We start from the raw sequence: 19358 nt of genomic DNA on the forward strand, positions 1-19358 counted from the left end.
CCTTGCTCTACCAAGCTTGGAAGACACTACAAGTAGTAAAGCTACCACCAGCGTAGCTCTGTGGATCATTTTACCACGGAAGCCCCACTCAGAAGACAAGGTAAGGATATTTTTAAAAATACTACCTGATGCCTCTATACTGCTCGATGAGAGAAAATGAACTTTATTATGGAAATTGTAGATGCATTGCACACATATGCCGGGAAAATTAAAGAGGAATGGGGAACACATCAAACTGTAGCAGTGATGTGTGAGTAGCGATTACTCTGAGCATTTGTCTCACTGTAGCTCAGATTTCTATGAGTGATGATTTACATCATGGTAATGTAAGGAATGTGGAATTTTGGCTATGATGCTGCCTCCCCTTGAACTGTGCTGCAACATACTACAGAGTTCCTGGGACTGGTACTGTGCAACAGACTTGCAGCTCTTTGTCATCTTCTCTATAACACAGCATAACAACATTTGTTGGTACCTCAGAAGCAGAGACAGAAATCAGCAATAAAGGATACTTTCCATAAACAGGTTTATAGTGACCAGACTTACAAAAGACAATTGACCATGTACACCCGATTGTTGTAGCTGCAAACTGTGCACGTCACTGTGTCTGTCTCTGTGCTGAGCAACATATCTTTGTGATTATTGCTAGAATGGCTCCTGCGGTCTTTACAGTCAATGGGCATTTTGTTCAGATTATTGATGCCAGATACTGAAAAACTACTTCTAGCATATCCAGAATAGAACTGAACCACCTACTGCAAAAAAAGGTTGAAACAAATTATGAAGCAACGGAATTCTTGGCTCTCAAAAGATTGTTTTTAGCAAACTTACTGCTAATAAATACAGTTCAATGTAGAGGTTCAATGGAGTTTTTGTGAGAAAACAAAGGACAGATGAGCTACCAGAAAATAGCCATCAATGGTCTTGTGTTATAAATCAGAAATAAATCGACAGAAAATAAGTGGCAACCACTGAGATGCAGAAGTTTGTACACACACACACACACATACACACACACACACACACACACACACAACTTGTATGTGTCTCCTGTATGCACACACAGTATATGGCACTGGTGCGGACTGCATAGTTCTCGTAGCCATTATTCCTTTCACTTGAGAAACAAGGAAGCCACTTGCAAGTTGAAAATAGTATGGCCTGGGGTCGAACTGGAACACTACAATACTCCAAAATACCTAGGAGTGACACTTAACAGATCTCTCACTTTCAAATGCACTGTATGAAATGCGAGTAGAAAGTTTCCACCAGGAACAATCTCCTGCAGAAACTGGCAGGATCACAGAGGGGTAATCAACCATCTGCAATGTCACAATCCTATTCTGTGGCAGAGTATGCCTGTCCTGTTTGGTATAATTCAACTCGTGCCTAACAGGTGTCTGTAGCTCTCAACGAAACCTGCAGAAGTATAACAGGTTGCCTGAAATCCATTCCAGTCGAATGGCTTTAAAACCTCGCAGGAATAAAACCACCACCTGTTCAAAGAGAGATAGCTGTGAACACGTGAAGGAATGCAGTGGAGCTGGAAGTTACCCATCCTCTGGTATGGGTATGAACTGCATCGTCAACAACTGAAGTCAAGGAAGAGTTTCCTTAGGACATCAAAGGAAGTTAGAACCACTGCTGAAAAAGCTAGGTTATAACTATGAAAAATAGTTGTCGAAGCTTTACTTCTAGTCCATGATGGGGAAAGGACAACTTGGAAGTCCCTGAACAGACTGAGATCAGGAGTTGAACTTGGCAAGATTAGAATATAATGATACAAATGATATTTGGTGTTACTGTGGAGAAGAACAGACAGTTCGGCATGTGCTTCGGTGCCGATTGTGCCCAGTCTCCTGTACAGAAGATGATCTTTAACAAGCAACAGAAAATGAACTGGAAATGACCAAGTTCTGATCGAAAGTATTTTAATCATAACTGTATAAAATGTATGTACATGTACCTGTATGTTTCTGACAAGATAATAATAATAATAATAATAATAATAATAATAATAATAATAAAATACCCACACACACAGAAGTGGGCAATATGTTTGTGTGGGTTGTCTTGTACCTACCTGGTTTCTGCTGGAGGACCAGACAGCAACCTGATCACTTCGCCCAAATCTTCAGGCTGAGTATGCATCGCGTCTGTCCAGCCCTTCGTGCCCAGCACCTCGAAAATGTGAGCCCTTATAAAGGTGATGGCAGCCTGCCTGAGGCAGGTAAGGGAGTGCTTCATTGCGAGTATCGCTGTGGCAACCACATTCTCCACGGACAGCTGCGCGACCAGCTGCTGCTCGCAGGCTGTCTTCAGGGACAGCACATTGTATCTGTCAGCGGCGATCAGCAGTTGGACAGCCATGCCAGGTAGCTGGGGGGCGCGGAGGGTGTACATGTATGTCAGGAGCTGGCGCAGCACTGGGCCCTCCATGTCTGGGACAACGACTGGAGTATTTCCGGTTTTCAGTGTTCCATGGCGCAACATGGTGGCGAATACAGGACTCCTGGCTGCCAGGACGGCCCTGTGGGCCACCAGACGTGTGTCGCCCGCCACCAGAGTCACCACGGCGCCTTCTCCAGCGTCCAGCAAGGTGCTCAGGTCCACAGCTTCAGTCTGCTCAACCTCCTCGTCTGATACCAGTCTGGACGATTCTGAAACACAGTGTCACTGGGCAGCCCATTCTCTTACCCAGTATGTACTACACTCGTATGAGCTGCAGCCAGATCTGCATCAGGCAGCAGCTGCTAGAAATTTTTTAAACTTAGGTAAGTTACCACAATATGATCACGTTGGTGTGTCAGATTGGTCCTGGAAGTTATAACGAGTGCCCCCCCTTTTTTTTATAGAGTTACTGATACCATGTATACTATCGCTTCTTGCATAGGTAAAAATTATCACAGCGGTTTCACTGAAAGAATTCATATGATTTTGTATATGATGTGTTATATTTCAGTCTAAAATTATAAAAAAGAAATTAATGTGTTAAAATCGATATGTGCTAAATTTTAAAATTACTGTTCTTTTAAGAATAAGTGAAATCACAAAATTTATCGCATATTTAAAATTCATATTATTAATTTCACAATTAAAGGTCAATTATTAAATTTGTTTTTGGAATTATTGATAAAATAATGATATAATTAGGTGAAGATTCTTCTCCTCTTGAGAAAGTTTGTAAACTCTTTCCATTTGTAAACTCATTGTAAATTGTGATGACCACAAATGTAGGTAGTAATGGACATGCCTCTGATGGTAGCAGACGTTTTCCTAAACTTCTCAACAACAGTGTAATTATCGGTTTTTTGAATATGGAAAATGTAGAAACATTGTTTTGTTGAAAGAAGTGACAAAGAATAAAATTCAAGAATAATACACACAAATGTTCATCAGTTATTTAATATCAGGATCTTAAGAAATCAAAATTTTCAGCTGCAAAAATGTACTCCTAGACAAGACTTTGAGACATCAACAACAACAATGACATAATAAAGATAAGTAAAAACTTCTTCTTTTCTAATCTTACTCCTCTCGAACTTTTCAAAATTTGTGCAAAGAATGAGGACTTTGATGGTGATGTGTGGGAGTGTAATATTACAAGGTGAACAGCTGCAATTCTTTAACATTATCACTTTAATAATTTTGTAATTACTTAATGTCTGTAGGGAGATACATTGACAGCTGTTCGTACCTAAATTCAAATAAGTCTGCTGAATGCATGTTAGGGGTAGTTGCACTACCTATTGTTGACACATAATTTGTGGTGTGCTGGATCTCTAAACCAGATTTCCCCCTCACGTGAAAGTGATCCGCTCCACCATCAGGCTGTCTGTGCATGCTTCACAACCTGACCCAAACTTCAATATGTCGTACTGTCTACATCCATATGTAATAGTATCCTACATTCACCACTCAATGCTTGCAGTGTAACTCTGAATTCCCATATTAGTGGGAATGAGACTGTGCAGATTTGAACCTATCACCTATTGCCTGATATTTGCTTTATGTCTTGATAAAGAGACAGTGATGACTGAAAGCAATTCGAAATTAGATCGAAATAAAATCGCTAATAAGTTTAAGCATGCAAATCTCACTTCGAATCACAGTCCAGCACAGATTTTTTTATGCCACCAGTGGTTAGTACGTCTGTACCTATAAAGCTGACGCCTGTTTACATTCATGCAGCGAATTTATTTGGATCTAATTTCGAAAAGCTGTAAATCGTAATCAGTGTCTCTTCATCCAGACATTAAGCAAACATTACTTGCTGAGACGGGCACTAGATCCTGAATTTATAGGTCTCGATTCCCCATAGTCTTGTTCTCACTAGTGTGGGAACAGAGATAAGCTGCGAGCATTAAGTGATGAATGTAGGAGACTGTGGCATAGGGATGTAGACAGTGAGACATGTGGAAGTTTGGGTTGGTCCATGAAGTGTGCACGGATGGCCTAATGGTAAGGCAGTCACTCGCGATAAACAAGAAGTCTGGGTTCGAGTCCTGATATGGCACTAATTTCCATATATCGCGAGAATGTAGTACATCTGTACCTAATACAGCTGGTGCCAATTTATTCGCATACAGATAATTTATTTAGATCTAATTTTCAAATTGAAGACAGCTGACAGATATACCTTCTTAAAGGAAATCTGTCTCACTAAGGCACCACCTTCAAAGAAGGCGAGGTATCCAAATACTGAATCATACTTAATTAAAATGTAAGAGATAATAGAGATGAAGTTAGTGAACTCTTCTAGTGTCGATTCTGACATTATTTAAGTGATGTTCTGATAGATCAATAATGTGACAGTCCAGAGACTTCCTTCACTTGGATACAGATTAGCTGGCTGTTTCTCAATGAGTTATTTGCAGAGTGGGGCAGTGGATATGCATTTAAAAAACCATACTCCATTTGAATCCCTAAATGTGTCAAAGCACTGCACTATACAGGTATTTCAATGCTGTGCAAGGACAGTTGGATTTAGTGAAACTACACTTCTAAGTATAGTTACTTTCAGGTCTTCTATCTCTGCCTTCAGAGCATTTGTGCTCAAGCTAGAAACTGTTCTCGGATCAGTTTATAGCAAGTACCAAATGTGAGTTGCGTGTATTTTTCCAGCCATAGTGCAGAGTAACAGTTGCACAAAAGCAGACTTTATTTTTATTCATTCTTCATTACTAGATTGGCATACTGTTAGAAAAAGGGTGAAAGGCCTTTCAGATTATGATGCACAAGTTTTAACACTACAACTTTTTTGTGCTTAAACTACTGTTATATATAATTAAAAACTATGTAGAAAATCTAATCCAACAGTTTTTTTAAACCTCATTGGAGAACAAGAGTGGCAGTATGTTTGTAATGCTGATAACAGAGATGACAAATATAGTGCTTTCCTTAACACATTTCTTATATCATTTGAAAGCTGCTTTACATTAGAACGTTCAAAACTGGGTACTAGCTGCAAAAATCAACCACAGTGGCTGACTAACGCGTTAAGGATATCCTGTAGACCAAAGTGGGAATCATGTCAAAATGTAAGAAGTAGTCACAGCCAAACTAAATTAATCCATTACAAACACTACTGTAAGGTAGTTAAAAACGTTGTTAGGAAGACAAAGACTAAATGGTATGCAAATAGAATAGCTAATTCACAGGATAAAATCAAAACCATACAGTCAGTTGTGAAGGAAGTGTCTGGTCAGCAGCAGAAGGTGGAGGATAGAAAGTCAGTACATATTAAAAATGCTACACTTACTGATAAGTGATTCTGAACATAACTGGTTTAATTTCTACAGGGAATCATATAATTCGCTGGGAAATTGGCTTTCTGAAACTGATATCTAATATATTACTCTGTGATACTGACTTGGGGGAGATTGAGTCAATAATTAAATCACTGAAAACTAAGGACTCTCATGGATATGATGGAGTGCCTAGCAGAATGTTAAGTTACTGTGCTGCACATGCTACCCCTGAACTTAAGCGTATTTGTAATTTTTCCTTTAGAAATGGTTTCCTGAACGATGAAAGTACTTAGTAGTTAAGTCACTTTATAAAGAGGGAGAGAGGGATCATTCAGACAATTCAGACCTATTTTTATGCACTCATAGTTTACTTGAAACTTATTGAAATGGCTGTGTTTGTAAGGATGATTGATCATTTCATCTCATATAATTTACTGACAAATGTGCAGTTTGGTTCTATAAGTGGTTTAACAGAAAATTCTATGTTCTGTTTGCTCTGTAAGATACTGGAAGGATTAAACAAAAGGCATATTTTCTTATGTAACTACGGTGTTTGTGAACAACTCCCCATCTGTCACAATGGTCCAACGTTTGGAGCATTGTCTTATGATCAATGCAATTAGTTATTTGTCCTGTTACCTTAAGAACAGATAGCAAAAGCTCATTCAGCACTGTGTTGACAAAGGTATGATGTAGCGTCGAAGTGGGTCATGGTTAAATGGAGTGAGCTCCAGGGATCAGTGTTGGGGTCACGCCTATTCTTCATTTAAAGAAATGACATGCCTTCTATTATTACAGGTGATTAAAATATTTCCGTTTCCTGATGACGCTAGCTTGGGCGTAATGGATGTTGTGTGTAACACTTGTACTGTTTCAGATAGGGTAGCTCAAGACGTACGTTTTTGGTTTGTAGAAAATGAACTAAAGCTAAATGAAAGTAAGTCTTAGCTTTTACAGATTCTAACGCAAAATTCAAAAAAAACCTGACGTTCTAATTACACAGAAAGTGCATATAATTAATAAGTCTCAACAGTTCAAATTACTAGCGGTTCAGATAGATAGTAAACTGTTGTGGAAAGCCATCTTCAGGATCTTGTCCAAAGACATAATGCTGCCATGTTTCCTATTAGAATAGTATCTGAAGTAAGTGATAGTTCCACTTCGCTTATCTTCATTCGCTTGTGACATATGTTATTATATCCTGGGTTAACTGTTTAAATTTTCAAATCGTAGTTTTGGTTCAGGCAATAAGTGTTATGACTTCGCGAGCTTCTTGTCGATCCCTGTTCATTAGTGGATATTCTGATGTAAGGTTCTCAATAGGTATATCCATGGCTGTTGTATCTTGTTAACAGTATCAACTTATTCCGAAGAATTAGCAGCTTTCACTCACATAAGACTAGGCAGACAGCATTTGGATCGCACCACCTCGTTGACTGTTGTGCTGAAAGGTGAGCAGTAATCTGCTGACTCGATTTTTCAGTAAGCAAGAATCCAGAAATGTTAATAGTAAACCACAAGCTTTCAAATGCAAATTGAAGTGTTTCCTCACGTGTCACTCCTCCTATTCTGTCAAGCAATTCCCTGCCACATTAAGCTAATTCATGTGTAAATATAAACTTATAGCTTGTCGTCTTTTTAGGATTCATAGCCGGCAGATGTGGCCGAGCGGTTCTAGGCGCTAGTCTGGAACCGCGCGACCACTACGGTCGCAGCTTCGAATCCTGCCTCGGGCATGGATGTTTGTGATATCCTTAGATTAGTTAGGTTTAAGTAGCTCTAGGGGACTCAGCAGTTAAGTCCCATAGTGCTCAGAGCCATCTGAACCATACATTAACATGAAAAATTTATACACATAAAAATTTTTTAATACAAAAGTCATAAAAATTATTTAACGTAATAAACAACTTACATAGTATTTTACATACATTACTTAAGTAGAATCTAAAGAACTTCAGAGTCCTAACGGCCCGCTTTGATTTACATCTACAGAAGATATAGTACCAATATTCGAAAATTTTAAAGTAAAAGTTTATAAAAATCTAAATGGACCATAAACAAATATTGTTATAAAGTGACACATGTTTCTCGGGATCATCTGCGTATCCCGTTTGCTTCTGTTCTCGCCTGGAGAAATCTGAGAGCTGCTGTCAAAAGGAAACATCCTGGAATTCTGTCTCGAAAATTTATCTTCATCTATTACAATGCTCGCCCTAATGTAGCTCGGAAGATTCAGTTGATTATGTGTTCCCGTATCTTCTCAAAACTTAGGACCCCACTTGGTACAACAATTATTTTGGAAACCTTGCGTCCAAAAATGCTTGGAAAAACACACTGACATAACAGAATCATTCTAAAAAGGCAAAAAAATTACTACATTGTGATTAGTTTCGTGTAATGTTGTGTATAAGTCCCATAGTGCTCAGAGCCATTTGAACCATTTTAGGATTCATAATCATTTTACTTTCTCGATTGTTATTTTTCTGTAGTTAATTCATGTACTGACACGTTCGATGAGCATGGAGATTTGCTTCTCAATTTGGACCTACGGAACTAGAAGTGCAACATGAAAGAAATTAAAAGTGTCCTGATCACTGCTTTCGACTGTCGTTAGGAAACCATTAGTTGAGTCCAAAATCTCCAGTTTCGTTCCTCAGTGTGTTCATAAAAGAAATAAGTCAACTCTACCTGATTTCTCCTGCCTACCTGCACACTGGATTCCAGTGTGGTACTGCTGAGCGATTATCGCTGCAGTGCCACTGCGTGCCTACGTCCTCAAACGATTTCTGATGCCGTGATCTCACAGTAGGCACGAGCGGCTGTAACTCTACTCGTGTGCACTGGGCCTAAGGGAACCGTGGGTGAGCTACAGGGCATCACACTAGATAGGCCGCCACGTATTGACCCGGGGGTGAGGGGAGTGTGCCAGCAGCCAGTAACAGGTGGTGGGGCTGTGAGTCCCAGATGGCTGCACTAGTAAAAATGGTATGTCTCACATGGAACGAAAAAGAAAGCAAGGAAGATTGGGTTGAACGTCCCATCGACATTGGGGTCATTACATGGAGCACAACTTCGGATTGTGTCAAGGATGGGGAAAGAGATCTGACTTGTCCTTTCAAAGGAATCGTTCTGGCAATTGCCTGGATGACAAAATGCTGGGATTGAACCACACATGGAACGATGTTATCATTAATTCAAGGATTTCACAACTGCCTTTTCGTGTAATGACCAAATGAGCCTGAAAATTACTTTATGCAAAATAAATCATTGGTATTATCACTATCATATTTTTCACATGATCAAATAAGTGTTATATATATAATGAGCTTACTATGTACTCATTGTATAGGTCTTATAAGTAGTACTGTAATGCTTGAAGAATTTCCAAATGCATGTACACCAGCAATGTGCTTGTGAACCAGGAGCTTGTTGATCTGTTGTCTGTATACAGTTTACAAATAAATCTGTGAAAATGATAGTAATTGGTCTATAACTGCGCTATAATTGGCATTATAATGATCTATAGAGTATGTATGCGAGAGATATATAAACTGCATTCCAACTAGCATGGTCTATAATCCCAAAAACCATGATTATGGAAACAAAGATATATGGAAGCTCAGTGATGTGACAGAGTTCGTTCATAATAATCACATGACTACACTGTTCAAATGGCTCTCAGCATTATGGGACTAACTTCTGAGGTCATCAGTCCTGAGAGGGCGTTCTGTTCTGTGCAATGCTATATATTTAAAGAGCACGAGGCACTCCAGTTATTATCAATTTTGTTTCAGTTTCTCTTCATATTGTCAATCTTCCCCTTCCTTCAGCCAGAAAAAAGTGGCTCAAATGGCTCTGAGCACTATGGGACGTAACATTTGAGGTCATCAGTCCCCTAGAACTTAGAATTACTTAAATCTAACTAACCTAAGGACATCACACACATATATGCCCGATTCAGGATTCGAACCTGGGACTGTAGCGGTCGCGTGGTTCCAGACTGTAGCACCTAGAACCGCTTGGCCACTCTGGCCGGCGACTACAATGAGATCAAAAACAATTAACATTAAATAAGATTACCAAAATTATATAGGTAAGCACCAATTGAGTTTCCTTGAACCATGTCTCTACGAATAAAGGAAAAAATGCTTACCTAATGTGTCAGTTCTTGAATGAATGGCTTTGACTTCAGGGTCCCATACTGAAAAGGATAGTCAGACAAATTTCGATGAAAAAACTGTCCATGCGTTTCATTACTTACTATAAAACTGTTAATTCTTTTTTATGCAGACTCATACCAACTGGAAATATTCAAGCTTTTACCTGTAACGAAATCTGTGTCGCTGTAGTCAGTAGCTATGACTGCTGTCACAAAAATGCAGACAAACCAACACATACTTCTGGAGGACATGATGGAAGAACAGGTGAGTCTTGACAAGTAATGGACGTTTCTTCCAAAATGTGTTCAACACTTCTGCACACTGTTGAACAGCCTGTAATTTTATGAATAAATTTATCAACAAAACTGATTTAACAAAGTATACGTCAAATTAACTAGTGTAAATTGCTGTTTGAACCTAACGCAGATAACTTAATTTACATGATTTACGTCTCTTCAATCTTTGGAGTATACTGGTTGACTAACCCAAGTTGAACAGCCTGTAAATTTATGAATAAATTTAGCAACAAAACTGATTTAACAAAGTATATGTCAAATTAACTAGTGTAAATTGCTGTTTGAACCTAACGCAGATAACTTAAATTTACATGATGTACATCTCTTCAATCTTTGGAGTATACTGGCTGACTAACCCAAGCTTAAGACAGCCTCAGGTGCTTGCGAAACCGTTTAAGACAACGCAATTCAGGTTACCATTTAATAAATTGTGAGAAAATACTTTCTAAATGACCTGTATTCTTTTGTCGTTCCTATATTAATTGCAGAGATACCGATATCAAATTCACTTTTTTCAAATGGTACTGTAGTACATGAGTTTCCAGGCTGATGTGTCGCTGAAAGAAGAGAGGGGTGGGGGTGTGTCCTTCCTACAGCAGCGGCCTTAGACGAGTAAAAGCTGCTTAGGCAGATAGGGAGTGTTCAGTGAGTAGTTGCAGGAGTGGTTGTGAGGAAAACTACGTCCCAGGAGTGTAATGGTAGTTACTGAGCACTGACTCCGATATGTCTGTTGCGGTCTCCTAAGCATGCTAAAGAGAAATCGAAGATACTGTAGATGTTGTGGCGATGAAATGAGCTCAGTACAACACAGATCATAATTTTCCGATGACGAATAGAAATACAACTCCAATCGTTTAACAGTGGAAAGACGTCAGGACCAGATGAGATACCTGTAAGATTCTACAAAGATTATGCGAAGGAGCTTGCTCCCCTTACAGTAGTAATTTATCGCAGATCGTTTGAGCAACGAAGCATACCTAGCGACTGGAAGAGAGCGCAGGTCATTCCCGTTTTTAAGAAGGGGTGTAGGATAGTTCCACGCAATTATAGACCTACATCGTTAAAGTCGATCTGTTGAAGAATTGTGCAACATGTTCAGTGTTCAAGAATCGTGACGGTTTTGGAGAATGAAACTCCCCCCCCCCATAAAAGTCAACATGGATTCCGCAAACAGAGATATTGCGAAAAACAGCTTGCTCTGTTCCTCCATCAGGTGCACACCATTGCGTACAACGAAGCTTAAGTTGATGCCGTGTTCCTTGACTTCAGGAAGGCATTTTACCGCGTCCCTCACTGCCGCTTACTGAAAAACTACGGGCTTATCAAGTGTGGGAGCAGATTTGCGATTGGATTCTATACTTACGTGCAGATAGAACTCAATACGTCGCTCTTAACGGAACTAAATCGGCAGATGTAAAGGTAATTTCCGGAGTACCACAGGGAAGTGTCAGAGGAATGTTACTCTTTACAATATATATATATATATAAAAGGCTGTTCGCAGATGACGCAGTTGTCTATGGCAAAGTAGCAACGCCACAAGATAGTAACGATTTGCAGAATGACCTCGTGTTAGGTCGGGCTTTTCGCTCTGAACGTAAATAACTGTAACATATTGTGCATACATATGCAAAGAAATCCACTACTGTGTAGGTACAGTTTTGATGACAAACCGCTGGAAACAGTATCTGCCGTAAGATATCTAGGAGTAACTATCTGGAGCGACCTCAAAACAGACCACATAAAACAGACAGTGGGAAAAGCAGATGCCAGAGTCACGTTCATCGGAAGAATCTTAAAGAAGTGTAACTAATCCACGAAGAAAGTGGCTGATACGGCACCGTTCATTTATCTGGGATCCCTACCATGCAGGATTGGTAACAGAGATAGAGAAATTCCAACGAAGAGCGGCGTGGTTCTTCAGAGGATCTTCAATTCGACGTGAGATGCTCAACAGCCTCCACTGACAGACGTTACAAGAGAGGCGGTGCACATCACGGAAAGATTTTCTATAGAAATTTCCGGAGAGCACTTCCCAGGGAGAGTCTTAGCACTGGCCAAAAGGGCATTTCTTTGCAAACAGCAAGTCTGCTAGTGTCTAACATAAGCCTTAATTGGAGACATCAATTTCTGAGAATGTATGTTTGGAGCACAGTATGCTATGGTACTGAAACATGCTCTGTGGGAGAAGCGGAACAGAAGAGACTGGAAGCTTCACAGATGTGGTGCTACGGAAGAATGAAGAAAATCAGGTGTAGGTTATAAGATAGGGAATAGGAAGTTCTCCGCAGAATCTGCGAGGAAAGGAGTATATGGAAAAAACTAAGAAGAAGAAGGTATGGAATAATACGACATCTGCTAAGACACAAGGGAGTAACTACCATGGCACTAGAAGGAGCTGTGGAGAGTAAAAACTGTATTGCAAGATGGAGATTTAAACACGTCCAGGAAATAACTGACGACGTGGCTTGCAAGTGCTGCTCTGAGACGGAGAGGTTGGCGCTGGAGAGGAATCCGTGGGGGGCGCATCAAACCAGTCTGAAGATTCAAGACTGGAAAAGAAAACAGCCGACATTAATAGGTGTGCGATAAGCACCTGACTACCATGGGGTGCGGATCTGTTACCGTGTCGTCTCCTGCCCTGTGGCGGAACCGATTACTTCCTTACAGTGGCAACAAACTCAGTGGAGATGTATTAAATTTGTTCCTGGAGATACTGCATGCACCAACAGTAAACATTATTTTCAAGGCAACGGCCAGCGAAGAAATTGTAAAATTCATCACATCACCGAAAACAGTGTTATGTAGGATATGATAGAGTTTGTCGAGCGGTTCTAGGCGCTACAGTCTGGAACCACGCGACCGCCATGGTTGCAGGTTCGAATCCTGCCTCGGGCATGGATGTGTGTGATGTCCTTAGCTTAGTTAGATTTAAGTACTTCTAAGTTCTAGGGGACTGATGGCCTCAGATGTTACGTCTCATAGTGCTCAGAGCCATATGAACCATTTTTTTCTGACTGAAGGAAGGGGAAGATTGACAATATGAAGAGAAACTGAAATAAAATTGTCAATAACTGGAGTGCCTCGTGCTCTTTAAATATATAACATTGCACAGAATACAACGCCCTCTCAGGACTGATGACCTCAGAAGTTAAGTCCTATAGTGCTCAGAGCCATTTGAGGCAATTTGGTAGAGTTTTTAGTAAACTGTTTAAATCTTCTGCTGATTTTAAACGAATATCCTTAAGCTATATAAGTAATCAAACAATAACATGGGGATCGTTTGCTGACATACTTGAATGGGCTTAATAATAGCGATCTGTGAAAATAGTGGTAAGCACACCTTTATTTGTCCATATATTTCACTCCTTCCATTCTTTTCAAAAGTCTGTGAGAAAGTGGCTAAGATAGAACAGTGACTCATTTAGCTGAGCAGGTTTTAACTTCATCACAGAGAGAGCACTATAGGTGCTCGCAATTTGTTTGCGGATCTGTGCAAGAAAAATGATCCAGTTGGTATGTCCTGTGATCTTACAAAAGTCTTTGATTGTATCGCTTACAAAATTCTAATTGAAGAACTAGTGAACTGTGGGATTAATGGCATTCTTCTCCCGCAGACGGAGTCTAGCTACGGTAAAAGAAATCACAGGGAATCGGATGCCTGAAACTATACTCAAAATGGGTAAGATAGCAGTGTGGGATGCCACAAAGACAGGCAGTGGGAACAGTCGTGTTGTTAACCTACATTAATGATCTCATAGTGACTTTAAACATCTTTTAAAATCGCACGAGGCAGAAGCACACTAATGAAGGACATAAAATCGGGCATGGAAGACCAGCTCTGGTGATATTTTAAAAGGACGACAAGTGTTTCACAGCTGACAGCAAAATCTTAATATCACAATGATTCATAGTATGGGATTCCAAACCATAAAGAACTGTTGCCAAAGGAAGTTGGCATTAATGACCATCAACTAAATGAAATACAGTGTATTATTTCCCATCGGGTCGGAACGGAGAACAATTTAATACCGACGGCACATACACCAATACATCTCCCTGGAGATCATCTCTCACTGTACTGTCGTACAGGCAAGGGGGGCTTGACTTATTTGCCATAATCACACTCGCTTATGGAATTATCTACCTGAAGTAAATAAAGTGTTCCTACAGTGGAAGGGAGCTGTAAGAATATTGATCAGAGAGCTAATCTTGCAGACCTCTTTTTTTTTAACGGCTTTGGAATTTAACAACGACTTCCTAACGCATTTGGACCTTAATGGTTTCTTTTACTGATAGTAAACATATGTTGCAGATGATATGTGATCTGTACAGTCACAATAGAAGATCGTAGTGTTCATCTGGAGCTGGCCTCCATATCCAGGATTCTGAATGGAGTTACGTGTTCAGGTGAGAAGATATTCGACATGCGCCCATCTAACAAGAAGCAGAAAACTGGGAATGGCTAACAGTTCGAAAGGAAGTTAAAAGCACAAATCATTAACCACTTTCCTTTACATGATTTTGGAAGATTATATTCCAGAACTATGTTGTTTAAGCTACACGAGTAGGAGCAGTGTTCTGTATAAAGCTGCAAGACAAATAGTCATGCGCTGTATACAAGACTGTACATACAGTTACTTGCAAACATTTTCTTAAAATATTATGATGAAGTAAAAAGTGAGCTACCAATAGCAGATAAGCAACGGCTGGCTAGGGTAACTCAGTAGGCAGCAACACTGTTCAAAGTAGCAGCCTTTTTTCTGATTTACTCCATTAGATCTAGATGGCATAAGAGCGAGCGCCGTAGGCATTATGTTGCTAGTACAGTATACACATTACAGTTCATTGGCTTACCTGCCTTTTTTAATGTATACCTTGACTCGTCCCACGCCCTTGAAGATTCTCCTTCCTGATGAAAGCTATTGAACGCGACAGAGTAAAAGCGTACAACAGATCTGACAGTCATTAGAGTTGGCTGTAAGCGTGCGAGAGGTCTAGAGGTACAGGAAGAAGGATCGGTTGGTACTTACCGGCAAGAGCGTTCTTTACTGGAAGAGCTCAACACGTATTATGTTTATGTGAGACCTGTGACTTTATTTTATACGAGGAATACTTTCTGTACTGTCATATTTAGTAGTCTTCACCTTGAATGAAAACGTGACGAAAACCATCGCGAATGGAAGGCACAACGATACAGCGAGCCTCTACGATGCAGAAGCTCGAAATCTAACCCAGACTTTAATGCGCTTGTAATAGTGTCCACAATGAAACCTTGTGTCGAAACCCGGCAAAAAATCCAGAGAGATTCTGGTCGTATGTAAAGTATTCTAGCGGTAAGACAGAATCAATGCCTTGTCTGCGCGATAGAAATGGAGATACTACCTCTGACAGCGCTGCCAGAGCTGAGTTTATAAACACAGCTTTCCGAAACTCCTTCACCGAAGAGGACGAAGTAAATATTCCAGAATTCGAATCGAGAACACCTGCCAACGGGAGTAATTTAGAAGTAGACATCCTCGGAATAGTGAAGCAAGTTAAAACACATAATAAAGGCAAATCTTCCGGTCCAGACTATATACCAATTACTTTCCTTTCAGAGTATGCTGATGCAATGGCGCCATACTCGACAATCGTATACAACCGTTCTATCGACGAAAGATGCGTATCCAAAGACTGGAAAGTTGCAAAGGCCACACCAATATTCAATAAATGGAGGAGGAGTAATTCACTAAATCTCAGGCCCATATTATTAACGTCGATATGATTGCGAAACACAACTAGCTCTATACTCACACGAAGTGCTGAGTGCTATTGACAAGGGATTTCAAATTTATGCATTTCCAGAAGGCTTTTGACACTGTACCACGTAAGCGGATTTCTGCGTGCTTATGGTATATCATCACAGTTATGTGAGTGGATTCGTGATTACTAGCCACAGACGTCACAGTTCGTAGTAACTGACGGAAAGTCGAGTAACACAGAAGTGAATCCTGGGGTTCCCCAAGGTAGTGTTACAGGCCCTCTCTTGTTCCTCATCGATGTAAACGATTTCAGATACAATCTCAGCATCCGTCTTGTGTTGTTTGCAGATGGTGCTGTCGTTTATCGTCTAGAGAAGTCATCAGATGTTGAAAAGAAATTGCAAAACGATTTACAAAAGATGCCTGTATGATGCAAATATTTGGCAATTGACCCTAAATCATGAAAACTATGAAGTCATCCACATGAGTGCCACAAGCAATTTGTTAGATCAGTCAAATCTAAAGGTCGTAAATTCAAATAAATACTTACGAATTAGAATTATGGACAACTTAAATTGGAAATAACATACAGAGAGGCTGCCTACACTACGCTTGTCCCTCTTCGTTTGCGCGGTATGGGATCCTTACCGACAGGATTGACGAAGAACAAGGCCGAAGAACGGCAGCGTGTTTTCTATTACGGCGAGACAGAGGAGAGAGTGTCACTGACATGATACGGGATTTGGAGTGGACATTTTTTAAAACAAAAGGCGGTTTTCTGTGCTGCGGAATGTTGTCACGAAATTTCAGTCACGAAATTCCTCCTCCGAACGCAATAATATTTTATTGGCGCCGACCTACATAGGAAGAAACGATCATCATAAAAAAAAGGGAAACCACAGCTAGCACGGAAAGATACAGGTGTTCGTCGTATCCACGCGCTTATTGGGATTAGAATATTATCGAATTATTTTGAATATCATTCAATAAGCCGGTCCCGGGTACTTAAATGTGATTTGCAGGATATCCATGTAAATGTCGATGTTCAGTTGCAGGAAATATATAAGCAAGTAATTTCGAAATTTCACGAGTGATGAGTTTTGGTAGCAATTGCTATTAGTGACAATTCACTATGTGATGGTTTTGTGTGTGTGTGTGTGTTTGTGTGTTTATGTGTGTGTGTGTGTGTGTGCGTGTGTGTGTGTGTGTGTGTGTGTGTGTGTGTGTGTCATGGAAGCGAGAGGAGATGGTTTGCGAACATCATTACGGTACACAGGGTGGTTCAAGAGGTTGAAAACAAATTGAGGCAAGTGATAGAGGAATCGATATACAGCGCCTCTGCGATAGAAACTTATGATTTTGGAAATAATCGTGACCCAGAGAAAGCTTTGGAATGTCATAAACAACAACGACCATCAGTACAGGCACTCCTTAAATTCGGAAAAGACAGTAAACTGTGTGCTAAACAGCGTTGTTGTACAGAAGGTGTGCCAAATGGTGACCAACATAGTCCGTACGGGCGCACGTTCTTCGCAGAAAACTCAGTCGCATACTATCAAGTACACCAAACATCGCACGAACCTAATCGGTTTCGACAAGTTTACACCGAAAGTAACATTCATTGAAGAACACGTTTGAGGAACACGCAACACGTAACAGTAACAAATGGTGCCAGTAGCGGCATTAATTAAGTTACGCACTGAGACAAGCAGTCTGCTAAAGCGCATAGGATGACGGGAACCGGCACGGGAATGGATCAGAAGATCTGTTGCCCTACATGTCGTAGAAAATAGTTAACGAAAAAAAAAGATACTTTGTCGTTTGTGCACTTTCATTGATTTTTGCAGCAAACTGAGAACAGCTGACTGTTTAGTTAAGAGAAGTTATACGCACAGCATGCCGCACGCCGGTGGGAGAAGTACGTCGAGACTTACGAAACTCTGCCCGTCCGCTGCTCGCCGACGCAGGCTGTCCAGTGTGGCGTCGCGGAGCCGGCCTCCCGCCCTTATACCGACCACAGCTGGGCTGGGCTACCGCCCCCCACCACCCACTACGTCCGCAGTCTCCCCTCTGGTCCAGATACTCCACCCGCTCCACCCTTCCCCCTCCCTCGACCGTCGGCGATAAGATTTGCACACGTCTGACGTCCGAAGAATTCCTGCGCAGCGGTCCACACCAGAGACCACCCCGAGGGCACTTGATAATTACGGCGTTCAACGACTTTGAAGCTAAAATCGCGCCTTCCAGTCTGTGCAATGAACAACTTTTCGTCTTACGTCGAATCTAACAGCAGGTCAAACGCTCATAGGGCTGCCATACCTAGCTGGGAGCGGGTAGGGACGCTCTGCGCTGTAGAAATGAAGTCGATTTAGACGTCGATGCTGCCGCTTGTTTGTACACTGAAGAGCCAAAGAAACTGGTACACCTATCCAATAACGTGTAGAGCCCCCACGAGCACGCAGAAATGCCGCGACACAGCGTGGCATGGAGTCGACTAATGTCTGAAGTAGTTCAAATGGTTCAAATGGCTCTAAGCACTATGGGACTCAACATCCGAGTTCATCAGTACCCTAGACTTTGAACTACTTAAACCTAACTAACATAAGGACATCACACACATCCATGCCCGAGGCATGATTCGAACCTGCGATCGTAGCAGTCGCGCGGTTCCGGACTGAAGCGCCTAGAACCGCTCGGCCACCACGGCCGTCCGTCTGAAGTAGTGCTGGAGGGAACTGACACCATGAGTCGTGCAAGGCTGTCCACAAATCTGTAAGAATAGGAGAGGGTGGAGATCAAAGCACCCCAGATATGCTCAATAATGTTCTTCCTGGGGAGTTAAGTGGCCATCAGAAGTGTTTAAACTCAGAACAGTGCTCCTGGAGCCACTCTGCAGCCATTTTCGATGTGTGGGGTGTCGCACTGTCCTACTGGAATTGGCCAAGTCCGTCTGAATCCACAATAGACATGAATCGACGTAGGTAATCAGACCGGATGTTTACATACGTTTCACCTGTCACAGTTGTGTCTAGACGTATCCAGGGTCCCATATCACACAGAGCCTCCACGAGCTCGAACTACCCTGCTGACACTCAGGGTCCATGGCCTCATGAGCTCGTCTCCATACCCGTACACGTCCATCCACTCGGTACAATTTTAAACGAGGCTCGTCCGACCAGACAACATGTTTCCCGTCATCAACAGTCCAATGTCGGTGTTGACGGGCCCAGGCAAGGCACAGAGCTCTGTGTAGTCCACTCATCAGAGGTACACAAGTGGGCCTTCGGCCCCGAAAGCCTACATAGGTCATGTTTCACTGAATGGTTTGCACGCTGACACCTATCCAATAGCCCAGCACTGAAGTCTGCAGCAACTCGCTGAGGGGTTTGCACTTCTGTAAAGTTACACAG

The 19358-nt window shown here is 41.3% G+C and overlaps 1 protein-coding gene across 4 annotated transcripts in view; it reads right to left on the reverse strand.

Moving 5' to 3' along the window:
* The window catches only part of LOC126294945 (uncharacterized), a 32239-nt gene extending 14270 nt beyond the window's left edge, over positions 1 to 17969 (reverse strand). The window contains exons 1-5 of one of the 4 annotated variants that reach the window (XM_049987158.1): positions 17883 to 17969; positions 10074 to 10243; positions 9904 to 9951; positions 9721 to 9789; positions 2084 to 2660 (exon numbers count right to left, since the gene is read on the reverse strand). In XM_049987158.1, coding sequence (XP_049843115.1) covers positions 2084 to 2660; positions 9721 to 9789; positions 9904 to 9951; positions 10074 to 10161 — 782 coding nt within the window. In that variant the 5' untranslated portion in view covers positions 10162 to 10243; positions 17883 to 17969. Of the gene's footprint in view, positions 1 to 2083; positions 2661 to 9720; positions 9790 to 9903; positions 9952 to 10073; positions 10244 to 17841 lie in introns of all 4 variants that reach the window. The other 3 variants (XM_049987159.1, XM_049987160.1, XM_049987161.1) reach the window with 3 other exon arrangements.
* Between the last annotated feature and the right edge of the window lie 1389 nt (positions 17970 to 19358).

The sequence above is a fragment of the Schistocerca gregaria genome, chromosome 11, assembly GCF_023897955.1.
Source record: "Schistocerca gregaria isolate iqSchGreg1 chromosome 11, iqSchGreg1.2, whole genome shotgun sequence".
NCBI classification, from domain to species: Eukaryota; Metazoa; Arthropoda; class Insecta; order Orthoptera; family Acrididae; genus Schistocerca; species Schistocerca gregaria.